An 18,002-nucleotide genomic window follows, 5' to 3' on the forward strand; every position below is an offset into this window, starting at 1 on the left:
TTTAGGAACACTTCAGCTGTCATTTCCTCAGATAAGAGTGTTTTTCCTGCTCACTCCTTTTTGCGTGCTAACTACGTGTGTAGTGTGGTTTGACGTTTGGCCATAGCTCTCTGATGCCCTTTGTCTCTTCCTCTGTGTGTGTCTCTATTTCTGCTTCTCTGTCTCTGTGTGTCTGTCTTGTTATTCCTTTATCTCTGGGTCTCTGTTTCACTTGGGATAGTTTCTATTACTATCTCTTCAGATTTACAGATATTTTTTCTATCATGTCCAATCTGCCAGTAATCTCTTCCAATGTTTCTTCCAATGTTATTTTCCACTCTTATATTAAGCATTTTATTGCATACTGCTGTCACTGCATACAAAATAATCACTCTTGGGCCCGGCGGCGTGGCCTAGTGGCTAAAGTCCTCGCCTTGAACACGTGGGACCCCATATGGGCGCCAGTTCTCATCCCGGCAGCTCCACTTCCCAACCAGCTCCCTGCTTGAGGCCTTGGAAAGCAGTTGAGGACGGCCCAAAGCTTTGGGACCCTGCACCCGTGTGGGAGACCCGGAGGAGGTTCCAGGTTCCCAGCTTCGGATCGGCTCAGCACCAGCCGTTGCGGTCGCTTAGGGAGTGAATCATCGGACAGAAGATCTTCCTCTCTCTGTCTCTCTTCCTCTCTGTATATCTGACTTTGTAATAAAAATAAATAAATCTTTTAAAAAAATATTTACTCTTGTAAAGTAGAAATTCATGAAAATACAGAGAGATAGATGTTAGGGACTGACAAAAGTAGAAGCTTATATTATGGCACATGTGTTAAGAGCAGTTTTTGTACAGGTTTCAAATTTAACTCTCTTGAATTAATATTCTCCAGTTAATGAGAAGTGGCTTGGAAACCCTTTGAAGGGCTGGTTTGATTTCAAAAAGGAACAGACTTCCTGAGTCCTGAAGGGATTTACACTTGAAGACTCTGCAGTCAGCAGGAGGCCATGTTGCTTCAAGTGTGCAGTGCCTGGGACACTGTGACAAGGTTGACCCCAACCTACAGCCAGAGCTTTCCTCACAGCACTAACGCCGGAGGAACCGGATATGACACACACCACAACAGGGCCAATTCTCTGGTCTGTGGGTTAGTGCACCGAGAGTCCACCTCCATGTGCTTTTCACACCTGCTAGTTCTTAGCTCTAGAAGTTTGGTGTGGTTTTTTGTTTGTTTGTTTGTTTTATTTATTTATTTTTTTAGATTTATTCTTTAAAAAGATTTATTTTATTTTTATTGGAAAGGCAGATTTACAAAGAAAGATCTTCTGTCCACTGTTCCACTTCCAAGTGGCCACAACAGCTGGAGCTAAGCAGATCCAAAGCCAAGAGTCAGAAGTTTCTTCCGGGTCTCCCATGTGGGTGCAGGGTCCCAAGGATTTGGGCTGTCCTCAACTGCTTTCCCAAGCTACAAGCAGGAAGCTGGATGGGAAGCGGGGCTGCTGGGACACGAATCAGCACCTGTGTGGAATCCCAGCACATGCAAGGCAGGAATTTATCCACTGAGCAATTGCGCCAAGCCCTGTTGTGGGTCTTCTTGCATCTTTCATGTCTCTATTTAACATTTGATCATAGTAGAATGCAAGCATAATAGCCTTGTAATGTCCTTGCCTGCAAATCCCAATATCTCTGTCATTTATGAGTCGATTTCAATCAAGATTTTTCTCCTGCTTGGGGATAAATGATTATTTGCACGCCTGCAATTTTTTTAAGTTATAATTTTTTAAAGTCTTATTTCTTTTTTAAAAGATGTATTTATTTTTATTTAAAAGGCAGATTTATATATAAAGAAAGAAATCTTCCATTCACTGGCCAAGCCCCATGCCTGATAATTTTTGGTTGAATGCCAGACATTGTGACTTTCACCTTACTGAATGCTGGATATTTTAATATTTTTTTCAAGAATATTTATTTATTTAAAAGGCAAAGTTACAGAGTAAGAGCGAAAGATAGAGGTTTTCCATCTGTTGGTTCAGTCCCCACATGACTGCAACATCCAGAGCTGGGCTGGTCCAAAGCCAAGAGTTAGGAGCTTCTTCAGCATCCCCCATGTGGGTACAGGGGCCCAACAATTTGGCCCATCCTCCATTGCTTTTCCAGGAGCATTAGCAGGGAGCTGAGTCAGGAGTACAGTAGTTGGGATTTGAACTGGTACTGCTTTACCTGATACTCTATAGCACTGGCCCTTATTTTTGTATTCTTAAGCGTGCAAAAGCTTGACTGAAAGATGCAGTTAAGCTGTAAACACTTTGGACTTCCTGTAAAGATTTGGCAATATTTGTTAACTGGGACCATGGAATTAATTACCCTCCGCCACCAGGGCAAGGTCCTTCTAGGTGCTCTACACCATGCTCTGTGAGCCTTGAGGCTTTTGTGGTTGATTGGTGAGAAGCTGGCCAACAATGGATAACCCTCCCTCTGGTCCACTGACATGGCTCTTTCTCCAGCCTCTCTGGTTGGTGCTGATGGGCTTTAAGGGCCCTACTCTCTCTGTAGACTATTGTCCTTCAGGCTTTGGCTCCACCTTGGTCTGTTCTCAGAGTCTCCCTGTCCTAGCTCCATGGCCTCTAGACAGTGAGCTGAGCACCAGGAAGTCTCCCCGAGTTGTTTCCATCGCTCAGGGTTCGTGGTGCTCTGCCAGCTGTCATGCATTGTGTTGCAGGTGAGTCAGTCTGGTTTCTGTTAAGTTCATCTTGGCCGGCATGGTTCCGCGAAGAGGGGGAATCCAGGCTGGGCTTTGCTGCTCAGCTGCCTCGGGGCTGAGCAGGACTCGCATTCCATGGGTATGTTTTAATTGCTGTGTCATGTCTGACTTCTGGAAACCTGCATTTATCTCCCATGCTATGAGAAGAATGCAGCAAAACATGAATTTTCTGCCTGGAAATCTTAATATTTCCGCCTATTAAGCTTTTTAACAATGTGCTGATGACCAACAGTGGTTGCCCACCTGGAGCGACTTTGGAGTCTCTTTCAAAGAGATCCACTCGGAAGCCATCCTCTGCATGACAGCAAGCACACAGGAGGCTGTGCCGGCCAGAGACTGTCCATGGGCCTGTCCGCAGCCCCGGGGTCCTACACAGCTATAGGGGAAGCACAGGAGCCCGACTGTGCTGAGCCCTGCCTGAGTGTCTGCTGCCCAGGACCCCAGGGAAAGAGTGTGGGCCAGGGTTCTCACTGTATGCTAGGGAGCCGTAGGGGGAGGTGTGGTGTGTGGGTTGAGGAGGGTTGTCAACTGGCCTCAACTGAGAGGTGACCCTCACACAGTTCCTGTGACCATAGACAAACACAGTCCAGGCCCGAGTTTCAAGCTGAGCTGGGGGGGGGCTGTGCACGGGCCCTGCCTGTGTCAACCAGGGATCAAGTATGGGCTGTTCTGTGTCTGCCTCATGGACTGGGGCTACCTCTGCTCCAAACACCAGTTGAAGAAGGGATTTTCATTCTCCTTAATGTTTTCTCAGCACCTCCCAGTCAACTCCACTTCAGACCTTCTGGGCAAGATCATCAGTGAGTCCCTCAGCCTCTGCCGGCCAACCCTCAGCACTCACCAGGAAAGGCGACCATCTCAGGTGGGGTAAGTGACTGTCACTGTGGCTGGTGCCACACCGTTGAAGCTGCATCAACGGTCAAGATGTCAGGGATTGTCAGGACCCCTCTGGTCTAGTCTCACGTTTGACCCTCCTCAGGAGTCACTAGGAGTGGCACTGAAGGTTACTCCTGCAGAGATGTAGGTGTAAGACAGCCCCGTAAGGCAGGCAGGTAGAGGCAAATACCCGGATGCACTTCCTTGGCCTGGCCCTGAGCAGGAAGATGGAGGGTGTGGTCTGGGCGGAGGCCTCCAGAGGCTGTGTCCTCACTATGGTTGGAGGAGGGGGAGGCAGAGCCTCAGTGTGGGATGTCATAGATTGAACAGTACCGTGGACACAGCAAGATGCTACGGGCTCGGTTGCTGCTACTTCTTATTTTGTATTTTGAACTCACTGAGCAGCAGAGAGCTTCGCATTATAGAATGGCTTCTTTGTGTATGCAAAAAGCTTAATTTTACAATGATACGTTTGCCACTTGCCATTCTGCAAAGACTGGTCCAGGTAGGACCCTAGCATAGCTGCCCAGAGTTTCGGTGCACCATTCATCCTGGCCTGTGCCTGCCTCTTAGGGCTTTCAGGTGGGAGGGAGTGGGCTACATGAAGGGGCTGCACTGAAATAGGCTCATTTCTTCTTGACAGGAAAGCCCCAGCCAAACTTCCTAAGACCCTGACAAGTTCAACACTGAGGATGGAGTGTGGCAGGGAGAGCTCCACTGCCCCAGGACCCGTTGTCCCTCCAGAAGCACCCATTTCAGTGCCTGGCTCCTCTTTCATGGGGAAGCTCCAAGCACTCCCAGTCAGGCCCAGTGCCTCCTGTGGGGACCACAGTGGCCCAGCTGCGACAGGGGACAGCCCCTCAGACACTGGCCAAGGTGAGGAGCTGAACTGTGGCACAAAGATCCCCAACCGGGACAGCGGGATTGACAGCCCATCCTCCAGCGTGGCCGGCGAGAACTTCCCCTGCGAGGAGCTCTCCCCAGGCTCTGCCTTGCTGCACCCCGAGACTGCCCCAGGCAGCCAGACCCCACAGGAGGGACCCCGGGAGGAGGCTGACAGTGACGTGGGTGAGGAGGCCGACCCCAGGAACAGCTCCCCAGGAATCGACGAGGAAGCCAACGTGGCCCAGGTAGGCCCTCTTGCCGGAGGGGTTGGAGGTCACCCAAACCTCAGGACTGAGGCGCACAGGCTCTCACTGCACAAGGGCAATGGAGTGCTGGGAAGAACTAACCTGACCCACCTGACCTCACTTGAGCATCTGAAAAAGGCGTGAGAGTTAGCCTTAGTGACAGGGCCGCGCAAAGCCGCCCGCTGTGGAGTGCTTGCTGTGAGCCTGGCAGAACCCTCTTGGGGAAGGTAGCATGAACACCGTCCACTTCATAAATGAGGAAACAGGTAGAAGGTATATGGTACCTACCTGGAGTTGCCCAAGGATGTGGCACAGGCTGGGTGCTGTGCTGTGCTGTGCTCAGGACGTGGGCAGGACCTGTGCAGCCCAGCACCATCGGTGCAGGCCTGAGCTGTGTCCCCAGCACAGGGATCCTCCTAGAGGGAAAGACCACACACAGTGTCTTTGGCATTTATTGGACTCTGGGCTTGGTGCTGGAACCCAAGGGGGGGTAGAAACACAGCAGATGGCCCTGGAGTTAGAGAAAGCACATGTGTTTAGGAGGCACAGGCTGGGTATGCTGCCAAGTGACCAGGTTGGGCTTGTGGGCTCCCTGGGGTGACCTTGTTGCTGATGCCAAGACTCAGGAGTCAGACCTTGTAGGCAGAGGATCAGGTGTCTGGAGCATCGTTTGCTTTCCTGGTGGAGAGAAGGCTAGGGCCATGATTTAGGACATCAATTCCTTTATCCTCGGGGGACACATTCCTGCACCCTTCAGGGATGCCTGCAGCCACAGGTGGCACTAAACGCCAGCTGGACTTTTTCCTGTACACACATACCTGTGCTCAAGTTAACCCTATCAACTTGGCACAGTAAAAGGTTAACAGTAATAACTGTTAATAAAATAGAATTATATAGCTATCTTGTAACAAAAGCTGCGGGAATATCGTCTCTCTAGGAGGAATCAGGACAGATATTACAGCTATCACTCAGGTTACCGAAGCTGTGGAAAGCAAATCAATGGATAAGAGAAGCTGCACAGGTTTTATTCTTCGGGTATGAGCAGATCTGTGAATCAGGAGACAACCACCATAGGGCAGTTGGTTGCTCACATATCCCAAGAGGCCAGGACGCTCCAGCCCCGACCATGGCCGTCACCCCGGGGGAAGCACTGGGCGGGTCAGGGTGCAGAGGGGCAGGACAACACTGTGGGAGACTTTATTTTGGTTTCCATGGGAAAGAGTGGATGAAACAGGGTAAACAGGTGTGGATTGGCCGATGTGATTAGATTTCAGTGGGGCTCCCTGGGTGTCTGCACCTGACACTGGGGCCGTGAGGTGAGAGGTCAGTGGTCCAGGAAGTGAGACCTCACAGTGGAGGGGGTGGGATGTGGCCTCTCGGCTGGCCATTTTATATATATTTAATAGATGTTATCACAGGTGAGTACCTTACTATCCCTAAGAACTTCGAAGGTCTGGGCGAGCCGTCTATCCAGGGTCAGCAAGGCCCAAATGTCCCAGGTTCAGATTCAGAAGATAATGAAAGACAAGGTAGACATATGCCATACCAGCTAGGGCTACCAGGAGCTCCTAGGTGCTGGAAGGGAAATGCAGGTGCCCAAACCAGGCCCACGTCTGTCACAGGAAGTCTCTGATGCTTTTGTCACTGATGGGAGCAGGCTGTCTGCCTCCAAGCACCTGGTTAGAATGTTGTTCACATGCTGACCAGTTCTGGGGGTGTAGTAGGGGTTCTTATGTGGGGGAAATACAATAATAAATGTATGTCAGAGAGCTAGGCTCTGCACCATGAGGAATTAACTAGAAGTAATGAAAACGCCAGAGGCTAAGAGTACATCAGTGGTGCACTTCCTGGCCCCCAAATCGCCCGGCCCTTATGGGGCACATGGGTTAGGCATGAAGCCAACTCAGTGTAGAGAGCCTGGTGGGGCTGGGCTGATGCCCCTGAACAACCGGGGCTTGAGCTCCTTCCCAGTGCAGAGCTCCCTGAGGCAGATTCTCCACCCCTCCTTCAGTGTCTTTGAAAGGAGTTGTCTTTCAAGGTTAAGCAAGCAGCTTGATTGGCTTGAAGCATTTAGCAGCTTGAGTTGCTGTGACAGCACCTGGTGGGGTAAGGTTAGCTGGGGATGATGAGCCCTGCTGTTTTGTGTGTCCTTTCAAGGCCTGTGCCTGTGAGTGCGACTCAACAGGTAAAACTGCCACCTGTAGCACCTGTACGAGTTTTAGCTGCTCTACTTCCATGAGGCTTTCTGTCGATGCACCTGGGAAAGCAGCAGCAGACTGCCCAACTGTTGGGCCCCCTGCCCTCTCGTAGGAGACCCAGAGAAGTTCCTGGCTTCAGACAAGCCCAAGCTCTGGCCATTTTGTAGCCATTTGGGGAGCAAACCAGAGGATGAAAGAGGTTTCTCTCACTCACTCACTCTCTTTCCTCTACCTTTCAACTCATTACATCTTCAAAAAATCAGGGTCCCAGCAAGATAGCCTAGTGGCTAAATTCCTCGCCTTACATACACCAGGATCCCATATGGGCGCCAGTTTGTGTTCCAGCAACCCTACTTCCCATCCAGCTCCCTGCTTGTGGCCTGGGAAAGCAGTCGAGGATGGCCCAAAGCCTTGGGACCCTGCACCCGCGTGGGAGACCCAGAAGAAGCTCCTGGCTCCTGGCTTCAGATCAGATCAGCTCCAGCTGTTGTGGCCACTTGGGAGTGAATCAGCAAATGGAATATCTTCCTCTCTGTCCCTCCCTTCTTTCTGTAAATCTGACTTTCCAATATAAATAAACAAATCTTTAAACAAAGGGAAAAGGAATGAGAAAATATTTTTTAAAAATTAAATCAGAAATCAAGGTTCACAGAGAAACTTAGTTACATGGCTGATTCAAAATATTCCAGGCTGAACTCCTCACCTCTCTGATCTCCTTGAGAGCTATTCCTATGAACGTACCCAGTGCCCGATCCTGGGAGATTTTCTTGTCCCTCCCTAACTTTCTCTCTCTTCCCATGGCCCTGGGTTGCCCTCCCCTGAAGCTGTTCTGTTCTGGGGACCCACCCTTACTTTCTGCCCTATGCAATTTCCCCACTAGCTGAAGCTGCATTAAGGAGAGAGTGGGGTCTTGCTGTCTCCCAGCTGGAGGTACAAAGGACTCAGAACCGAATCAGCAAGTGCAGAAATGAGTCAGTTAAGCCTAAATTGCCCAGCAAGCTGAAAAACGCCAAGTGTGAGACAAAAACGTTTTTCCACATATAGGTTTAAGAAAGGTCAGTGATTGTAAGAATGAGTTTGAACACTCCTAGCTGGGGTGGGCGACATCCACACCTGGAATGAGGAGATGTGGCTCCATCTGGAGACCAGCAGGTGCTTCCAGAGACGTGTGGTAAACAATGGGCAAGCGTGCCAGAGGGCAAACCAGGAAGGGGCCACCCCTAGGAGTCCGAGAGTAAGAGCTACCCGCCTCACTGAGACACTACATACCTTTCCCTTCACTTCCTCCAGGCTTCTGCTCAGATGTTAACACAGACAGCCATGGGCTGCCCTTCTCTGTACCCTGGAGATGGGGAGACCAGAGCACAAAATGGATGTGTGCCCAGTCACTGTGCCAGACCGCTGGGATTTGAAGTCCATGTTCTTAGGCCTAGTTGGTTGTGTGTTCATTTTAAATCCTACAACTGGGTCAGCTAATTGTTACTTCTGTTTTTTATTATTTATTAATTACATTGCATTATGTGACACAGTTTCATAGGCTCTGGGATGCCCCCAGTCCCTCCCCATGCCCTCCCCCCATGGTGGATTCCTCCACCTTGCTGCAGTATTACAGTTCAAATTCAGTCGAGATTCTTCTATTGCAAGCATATACCAAGCATAGAGTCCAACATCTTATTGTCCAGATAAGTTCAACGGTTTCTTGGGGAGACCATCTCTGGTCTGAAGGTAGAGCTGGCAGAGTATCATCCCGATCCATTAAAAACCCTAACACAACATCAACAACAGTTTACAACATTATGGAATTAATTGACATGGTATTGAGTGACCAATATGTTAAAACATGCAAGTTCTTAACCACACCCTGTGACCTGTGACTACGTCATTGACATTTCTTTTTTTTTTTTTTTAAGATTTATTTATTTTATTACAAAGTCAGATATACAGAGAGGAGGAGAGACAGAGAGGAAGATCTTCCGTCCGAAGAATCACTCCCCAAGTGAGCGCAACGGCCGGCGCTGCGCCTATCCGAAGCCGGGAACCTGGAACCTCTTCCAGGTCTCCCACGCGGGTGCAGTGTTCCAAGGCATTGGGCCGTCCTCGACTGCTTTCCCAGGTCACAAGCCGGGAGCTGGATGGGAAGTGGAGCTGCCGGGATTAGAACCAGCATCCATAAGGGATCCCAGCGCGTTCAAGGCGAGGACTTTAGCCACTAGGCCACGCCGCTGGGGCCCTTCATTGACATTTTAATTTTAGTTTATATACAACCAGCTTCTATACACCTTAAAATGGCTATAGGCTACTATTCAGCTGTCTCGTGTCTATTTTCATTTTAGTATTTAACAGTTTATAGTGTTGAAGCATAATTTTGCTGAACTTGGAAGTTTTTAGGATAGTCTGAACTGGTTATAACTCTAACAAGGCATATGTCAACAGTTGAGGTGCAGAACAGTTTTAGGAGGGGTGTGCAGAGAAATCTTCAATACCCTAGTGAGGAGTAACTAATCTTTGTGTCCTACCTAGTAAGGTATATGTGAATCCATGCTGACCATTTCCTGTCTGGTTCTAAGCTTTCCTTGTTGTTCTCTATCTATTCTAGTTTTGTTTGTTCGTTTGTTTGTTTGTTTGTTTTTTGGGGAGGAGGCTCTGGAGCGACCCTGATGGTCATTGCAAGAGAGGGTGGGGATCCAAAGTTGAAACTAACTAATGACCAGCAAAAGCTCCTCTCCCTAGTCCCGAAGGAAGTTTACTGTTCTTCTGTTTCTGCGGACCACTCAGGGCTCCTGGCTGTTCTGATGACCTTGGATCCTGCGAAGAAGGATTTGGGCTTCTTCCATCCCATGTGGACGATCCAAGCGGGAGTGGATGACCTCAGAGTTCTCGGCCTCTGAAGGCACTCCAATTCCCTGTGGTCTCCTTAGCAGTTGGGACGTAGTCCTTGGTGCCCGTACTGATAGTCCTTGGTGAGGATCTGGGAGTCTTCAGGGTTGGGATACAAGCCTCCTCCTGTCCACCTGCTCCACTCGGGGGTCCCCCACTGCTCTGTGCATGTGACCTGTTAAGACGTTGTCAGGATCGCTCTTGATTCCCTCTGTATGTCTTTGTAGTTTTACTATTGTCTAATGCTGATTCTAGTCTGTTGTCCATGAGTTACCTGTTATGTTCCTGATAGGTTATACTTCACGTCTTCCTCACACCTTCTAAGGAGATGGAAGATTTCTCTGCTCCCAGCCCAGTTCCGAGTAGCATATTGTCTTAAAAGTATGTTAGGTGTTATGATTCTTTGATGTAGATCATAAGCAGTCTGACTCACATTGATTGTTGGTTCATTGGTTACATCACAATATCTTATTGCATGTGATACAGGCTGTTTGAGGTTGAGATAATATTACAATTTATAGGTTCTATTTTTCAGATTGACATCATTTCATCTTAAATTAAGGCAAACATGTGGTGTCTAACCTTTTGGGATTGGCTCATTTCCCTTAGCATAATGGTTTCCAGTTGGGGCCATTTGGCCACAAAAAACTACATTTCGTTTTTTAAAATAGCTGAGTAGTATTACATGGAGTAAATGAACCATAGCTTTCTTATCCAGTCTTCTGTTGATGGGCATTTTGGTTGCTTCCATGTTTTTCCAGTTACTGATTGTGCTGCTGTGAACATAGGGGTGCATGTTGGTTTCTCGTGTAACAGGTGTTTTGGATATATTCCTAGGAGTGCTATTGCTGGATCATATGGTATGCAGCTTTTGAGTTGAATGTTCTCCATACTGATTTCCAAAGAGGCTGTACCAGCCTGCAGTTCCACCAGCAGTGGAGTAGGGTTCCCTTTTCCCCACATCCTCGCCAGCAAGTGTTGTTGGTGGTTTTTGGTATGTGAGCCATTCTTACTGGTGTTAGGTGGTACCTCATTGATGTCTTAATTTGGATTTCCCTTCTTGCCAGAGAGCTTGAGCATTTTTTCATGTTTGTTTGCCATTTGGGTTTGTTCCTTTGTGAAATGTCTGCCCATTTCTTGAGTGGTTTGTTTGTTTTGGTTTTTGGTTGTTCTGGAGATCTTTGTATATTCTGGAGATTAGCCCCCTATCACCTATGTAGTGTGCAAAGATCTTCTCCCATTCTATGGGTTGTTTTTTACTTGGTTGATTGTTTCCCTTGCTGTACAGAAGCTTCTTAGTTTGTTACTTCTTTGTAAAAGATATTTTTTAAAAAAAAGTTTTTTTTATCTGAAAGGCAAAAGTGATAGGTGTGTAAATGCCACAGTGCTGGTTCTCTATTTTTTTTTTTTAATTTAGAAAGCAGAGAAAGATTGTGAAAGCTAGAGAAAGAAAGAAAAGTATCTTCCACCTGCTGATTTGCTGGTCATGACACCAGGGTTGGGCAAGGCCAGAATCAGGAGCCAGGAACTCCACCTCGGTCTCCTACATGGGAGACAGGACTTATGCTCTCAGACCATCTTCTACGGCCCTCTCAGGCACAGCAGCGGAAATCTGGACTAGAAATTGAACGGCTAGGCTCCCGCCAGCACCATGCTATGCGATGCTGGTAAGAGCAAGTGGCAGCTTAACCTATGCTGCAGCACCAGCTTGGGTTTATTCATTCTTAATCGTTGTTTGGTTTTTTTGTTTGTTTTTTTGTGGCATCTTTAGAGTTCCTGTGTGGAAGATCATAACATCTGTGAGCAGTTAGTTTTATGTTTCCTTCCTTTTCAAATGTGGCCTAGAGGCTAAAGTTCTTGCCTTGAAAGCCCTGGGATCCCATATGGGCGCCGGTTCTAATCCCGGCAGCTCCACTTCCCATCCAGCCCCCTGCTTGTGGCCTGGGAAAGCAGTCGAGGACGGCCCAAAGCTTTGGGACACTGCACCCACGTGGGAGACCCGGAAGAGGTTCCAGGTCCCGGCATCGGATTGGCGCGTACCAGCCCGTTGCGGCTCACTTGGGGAGTGAAACATCGGATGGAGGATCTTCCTCTCTGTCTCTCCTCTCTGTATATCCTGCTTTCCAATAATAATAAAATCTTAAATAAAAAAAAAAATTTTTTTTTGTTTACCTAAAAAGTTAGAGAAAGAAACATGGTTGGGCCCAGCATGGTGGCCTAGCGGCTAAAGTCCTCGCCTTGAACACACCAAGGTTCCCATATGGGCACCGGTTCTAATCCCGGCAGCCCCACTAGCCATCCAGCTCCCTGCTTGTGGCCTGGGAATGCAGTTAAGGACAGCCCAAAGCCCTGGGACCCTGTACCTGTGTGGGAGACTTGGAAGAAGTTCCTGGCTCCTGGCTTCAGATCCGCGCAGCACCAGCTATTGCAGTCACTTGGGGAGTAAATCATCAAACAGAAGATCTTCCTCTCTGTCTTGCTCTCTGTATATCTGACTTTGTGATTTAAAAAAAAAAAATCTTAAAAAAAAAAAAAAGAAAGAAAGAAACATGTCATTTATCTTCCATCCACTCCATAAGTGGCTGCAATGGCCAGAGCCAATCCGAAGCCAGATGTCAGGAGCCTCTTCCAGGTTTCCAACATGGGTGCAGGGTTCCAAGCACTGGACCATCCTCAGCCTCTTTCTCATGAACAGGGAACTGGGATGGAAGTACCTGGAGCAGCCAGGACTTGAACTGGCACCCACAGGGAACGCAAGCGTCACAGGGAATAGCTCTGCCCGGTTTACCACTGCACCAGGCTCATGTAATCTGCCAATGTTCTGTTGAATCTGGTTTCATAATATTTTGTGAGGTTTTTGCATCAGTATTCATCAGGGATATTGCAGTGTTCTTAGAGTGTCTTTATGAGGCTTTGTGATAACCAGGGTGCTGCTGACCTCATTAGATGAGATTGGAAGTGATCCTCTTTTGTTGTTTGAGAATAATTTCAGAAGGAATGGTATTAATTATCCTTGAATGTTCGGGAGACTTCTCCAGTGAAGCCACCTGGTCTTGGACCTCTTTTTGTTGTGCGAGGTGTTTGATAGCTGATTCAGTCTCCTTACTCGTTATTGAGCTTTTCAGATGTTTTTTTAATTTCTTCAAGATTTAATCTTGATAGATTTTGTATGCCTTGGATTTCTAGGGTTATCAGATTTGTTGGCATATCGTTGTTCATGGTGTTCTGTTGAATTCTGTCATTTTAATGGCTTTTCTGTCGTTCTGGATTTTAATTATTTGAGTCTTTCTTGCTTCCCCCCGCCCCTTAGTTAATCCAGATGAAGGTTTGCCAGTTTTATTGATCTTTTAAAAACCCAGCTTGTTAGTGTTGTTAATTTTTTTTTCATTCTCTGTTTTGTTTATCTGTGGCCTGATGTTTCTATTTCCTTCCTTCTGGCAGCTTTGGGTTTAGCTTACTCCTGTTTTTCTATTTTCTTGACAAGTAAAGTAGGGTTACTGGTTCGAGATCTTTCTTCTGTATCACCTTCTTACTCTCCTTTCCTCTCTTCATCCCCCTCTTCTTACTCTTCTTCCTGTTTATTTTTGAGAGGGAGGGAAGGAATGAGGGAGGGAAGGTTTGAGGGAGAAAGAGGGAGGGAGGGAGGGAGAGAGTCTCCCATCTGCCAGTTCACTCCTCAGATACCTTCAACAGCCAGGACTGAGACAGGCCAAAACCAAGAGTGAGCAACTGGATTGGGATCCCATGAGGGTTATAGGGATCCAGAGATTGAGCTGCTTCTTCAAGTCTGCATCACTATCAGGAACTCTGAGGAAAGACGGCGTTTCAAGCAACACCTTGGCCTCTGTGCCAACTGCCTGCCCCTCTCTTAACTGTCCTCCTATCGCTGTATTTGCTTTACTTCTTAGGTATGTTTTGATTTCAGTTGGTCTCAAAGTATATTCTAAGTTCTCTTGTGACTTCTCTTACCCATTGGTTGTTTTGTTTTTTAAGATTTATTTTATTTTTATTACAAAGTCAGATATACTGAGAGGAAGAGAGACAGAGAGGAAGTGGAGCTGCCGGGATTAGAACCAGTGGGCATATGGGATCAAGGCAAGGACCTTAGCCACTAGGCCACGCTGCCGAGCCCACCCATTGGTTGTTTTTTTTTTTTTTTTTTAAAGATTTATTCATTTTTTTTTTTATTACAGCCAGATATACACAGAGGAGGAGAGACAGAGAGGAAGATCTTCTGTCCGATGATTCACTCCCCAAGTGAGCTGCAACGGCCGGTGCACGCCGATCCGAAGCCAGGAACCTGGAACCTCTTCCGGGTCTCCCACTCGGGTGCAGGGTCCCAATGTACTGGGCCGTCCTCGACTGCTTTCCCAGGCCACAAGCAGGGAGCTGGATGGGAAGTGGAGCTGCCGGGATTAGAACCGACACCCATATGGGATCCCGGGGCTTTCAAGGCGAGGACTTTAGCCGCTAGGCCACGCCGCCAGGCCCCACCCATTGGTTGTTAAGGAGTGTGTTGTTTGACTTGCATGTTATCTGTGGATTTTCTTGTGTCTCTTCAAAAAAAAAAGAAAAAAGAAAGATTGATTGGTTTGAAAGGCTGAGTTATGAGAGAGAAGGAGAGATCGAGAGAGAGAGATCTTCATCCACTGGTTGTATGAGTTGGGACTGAGCCAGGCTGAGGGCAGGAGTCTCCCATGTGAGTGCAGGAACTCCAAGGTCTTGAGCCATCTTCATTGCTTTCTCAAGAACACTAGCAAGAAGCTAGATCAGAAGTGGAGCAGCCGGGATTTGAACTAGCACCCAAAAGAGATGCTAGTACTGCAAGTGGCAGCTTTACTTATGCCACCGTGCCAGCCCCATGTGGTTTTCATTGTGGTATTTTCTAGTTTCAGCCCATTGAAACTAGAAGGTACTTTGTATGTTTTGCCGCCTTTAATTTGTTAAGACTTGTTTTATGCCTGACATGTGAGCTGTCCTGAATAATAGCGATACCTCTTTGTTGACTTGACACTTTCATCATTATATGCCTTTTGCTTGTTGTGACAGGTTTTTCTTTAAGGTTTATTTTTGTGTGATATAAATGTGGATACTCCTATAGTCTTTAGGTCACCATTGCATGGACTATTTCTTTTTTTTTTAAGTATTAAATTTAATTTTAATAAGTTCACAAATTAGTTGTTTTTGTTTTTTTTTTGACAGTGGGTAATACCATTGTTTACACATCAATATCATTGTACCCTGTATCTGGGGTCAGGGAAAAAAAGAAAGGGAAAAGCCCCACCAAGCCTCCCACCCATCCCAGAGCCCCAATGGGAGGCGCGCTCTGAGGGTCCTGCTCATACAGTCTTGATAGTTCATCAGTTCTGGATTGCTGCCAGTCCCTCAGTTCCAATCGCAATGAACCCTATTCAGAATCCACTGGCTGACAGTCTCTTCATGGTTGGGGTTCAGTTGGAGGGATCTCCAAAGAAACTTTGTCTGAGACGATGCCAGGCCTGATTCTTGCGCGAGTTTGCTAGTACAGGGTCCGACACCGTCCGTCACACCAATCAGCTTATGCTCATGCTGGTCGTTGGGATTGCTGGGTTCATTCTGTTTCCAGCCCTGTCTTCCTCGTGAACCAACGGGTGTTGTAGTCCAGTTCGATCCTGCCCACTTCATACTCGGTCCTCACGCAAACCGGTTGGAGCTGCAGCCTAGTTGGGGCGACTCCCCATAACCCCCACCAGTTCTGCCCCCTAGCCTGGTTCCCATGCTTGCCAGTACGCACCACAGGCTTGTCAAGTCTGTCCCACATCCTGTTTAGCTCTCGCACGTGTCGATGGCCATTGTAGCCCAGTTCAACCCAACCAACCACACACCTACTGGCAGGTGCCCTTCTGTCCAGCCACCCCTGTCCTGGTATTCGTGCTGTCCAATGAGAGTGGTAGCCCCGAAAGAGGTGCCCACTATTTCCCTTCTAGGCCACACTCACTCCGAGATTATGCACTCTCCAGGTAGTTCTGGCATTTGACTGGACAGAATTAGCTCCAAGTGCCAGCCTCTGCCAGCTAGTACTGCGGCTAGCCCAACCAACCCTCACCCACTCTAGTTTTTGCTTGCACCATTCGGAACAGTCAGCCCACCGTGGCCTTTCCCTTATCTAGCCCACATGAGGCCCACAGGTGTAACAGCCCTGCCTATTCTGATCTGCCCCCATCCCGACTCACACTTTCCAATGGAAGTAGTTGGCATGGACTATTTCAGTTAGTTCACTTGCACTCTATGTACATGCTTGGGTTTAGGGTTTGTTATGAATGGCGTTAGATGCTGCTGTTTTCAATTCATTCAGCCAATCTATGTCTTTTGATTGGGGCATTAAACTCATTTACATTTAAATACTGGTAGGGAAGGATCGCTATTTCCACGATTGTTTTCTGTGTGTCTGCTAGCCTTTTTGCTTCTTTATGTTGCTACTGCCTTCTCTGTCTTATTGATATTCTGGTTTTCTCATTTCCTTTTGTATATATATTTTTAGCTGGTTTGTGGTTTCTGTTGTAGTTCATAAAACATCTTACAATTATAGCAATTTCTTGATGCCAATTTTAGTCACACACAAAGACTATTCCTTTACAATTCTGGTTCCTCCCTCCCTGTGCCGTAATATCCATGTCATAAATCATGTGAGTATTTGATACCAGTTAATATAGATGTAAGGGTTTTGATGCAGTGGTTGGGATGCCTGCATTCAGGGTTGGCGAGCCTGGGTTGAGTCCTGGCTGTGCTCCTGAGCTGGCTTCCTGCTGGAGTGCTTCCTGGGAGGCAGCAGTACTTGGGTCCTTGCCACCCACCTGAGAGACTCAGGCTGAGCTCCTAGCTCCTTGCTTTGACCTAACTCAGCCCTGGGTATTCAGACCTTTGGAAAATGAAAAGCCAATGGAAGATATCTCTTGCTCTCTTTGTATGTCTCTCTTTCTCTCTCTGCTTTTCAAGTAAACATGAAGAAAAAATTGATGCCAACTTCAATCACATACCACGACTCTACTTCTTTACAGTTCTTTCTGCTTCATATTATTGATGTCACAAATCATCTTGATAGATTATATACCGATTAGCATAGATTTGAAGATTTGGGGATGTGTGAATGCTTGACACAGTGATTAAAGAAACTGCTTGTAATGCCTGTATGTTGTATTGGCAAGCCTGATCCGAGTGCCTGCTCCTCCTGTGATGTTCTGGGAGCATAGCTTGGGAATGCTTGGTCCTTGCTACCCACATTGCATATCTGAACTGAGCTCACTGGGCCTGGCCCAGCCCTAGCTGTCTTGTGTTTGAGTAGACTTCTGTCTTTCTGTCGTCTCTCTCTCCTCCTCTCCTTCCCTCCTCTCCTCTTTTTCTCCCTCTCACCCTCCCAACCCCAAATAAAAAAAAAAAAAATCTACAGGTCTTAAGCAATGTGACTTTTTGTGTGTTTATGATTTAAATTCTGTGCACCAAAACTGTGAGAAGAAAGGTTGCTGTATTTCACCATGCGTTCACTTTCCTGGAGAACCTTATACTGTGTGCAGCTTTATGTTGCTCTTTACCTTCCTCTTATTTCCACTCAAAGGGCTCTCTGTATGGTTCTTTTTTAATAGATCAGGTCTCGTGGAGGTAAATTCTCTCAGCACCTCTTTATTTGAGAGTCTTTAGGTCTCCTTCATTTTGAAGGAGTGCCAAAAACAGTGACTTGGTTGGGAGTCTTTTTCTTTTTAGCCCTTCGAATGTATCTTCCCACTCCATCTTGGTCTGCAGTTTCCACTGAGAAGTCTTCATGTGGAAACCCCCTCCTTTGAACAAGATAAATTGCAGTTTGTTCTTGTTGCTTTCAACCTTTTTTTTTTTTTTTTTTTTTTTGGTCTTTGACTTTAGGTTATTTGATTATAATGTGTCTTTTTAAAAATTTTTATTTTTGATGATTTTTTTACATGGTTGATTAGGGTGCAGAGAAAGGGTCAAGGGCTACAGGAAAGTGGGTGAGACCACCATTTCCACATTCTCTTCCCCTCCTCTCCCCGCCCCCCGTCCTGCTTCTTGGGGGTGGGGGGCGGAAGAGGAAGACAAAGGGAAAAGCCACACCCAGCCTCCTGACTGCCTCCATATCCTGGGATGGAGGACAGCCACCTGATGCCATCCCAGGGTCTGCCATGTGGTGTGAGCTCCCAAAGGTGC

At 47.3% G+C, this 18,002-nt stretch overlaps 1 protein-coding gene across 2 annotated transcripts in view; it reads left to right on the forward strand.

Moving 5' to 3' along the window:
* The first annotated feature begins 4,247 nt into the window (after positions 1–4,247).
* Positions 4,248–18,002, forward strand: part of FGD3 (FYVE, RhoGEF and PH domain containing 3) — a 43,604-nt gene continuing 29,849 nt past the window's right edge. For both annotated transcript variants that reach the window (XM_004598829.2, XM_058672948.1), the window contains exon 1: positions 4,248–4,734. In XM_004598829.2, coding sequence (XP_004598886.2) covers positions 4,297–4,734 — 438 coding nt within the window. In that variant the 5' untranslated portion in view covers positions 4,248–4,296. The remainder of the gene's footprint in view (positions 4,735–18,002) is intronic.

This window comes from Ochotona princeps, chromosome 14, assembly GCF_030435755.1.
Source record: "Ochotona princeps isolate mOchPri1 chromosome 14, mOchPri1.hap1, whole genome shotgun sequence".
Lineage (NCBI taxonomy): Eukaryota > Metazoa > Chordata > Mammalia > Lagomorpha > Ochotonidae > Ochotona > Ochotona princeps.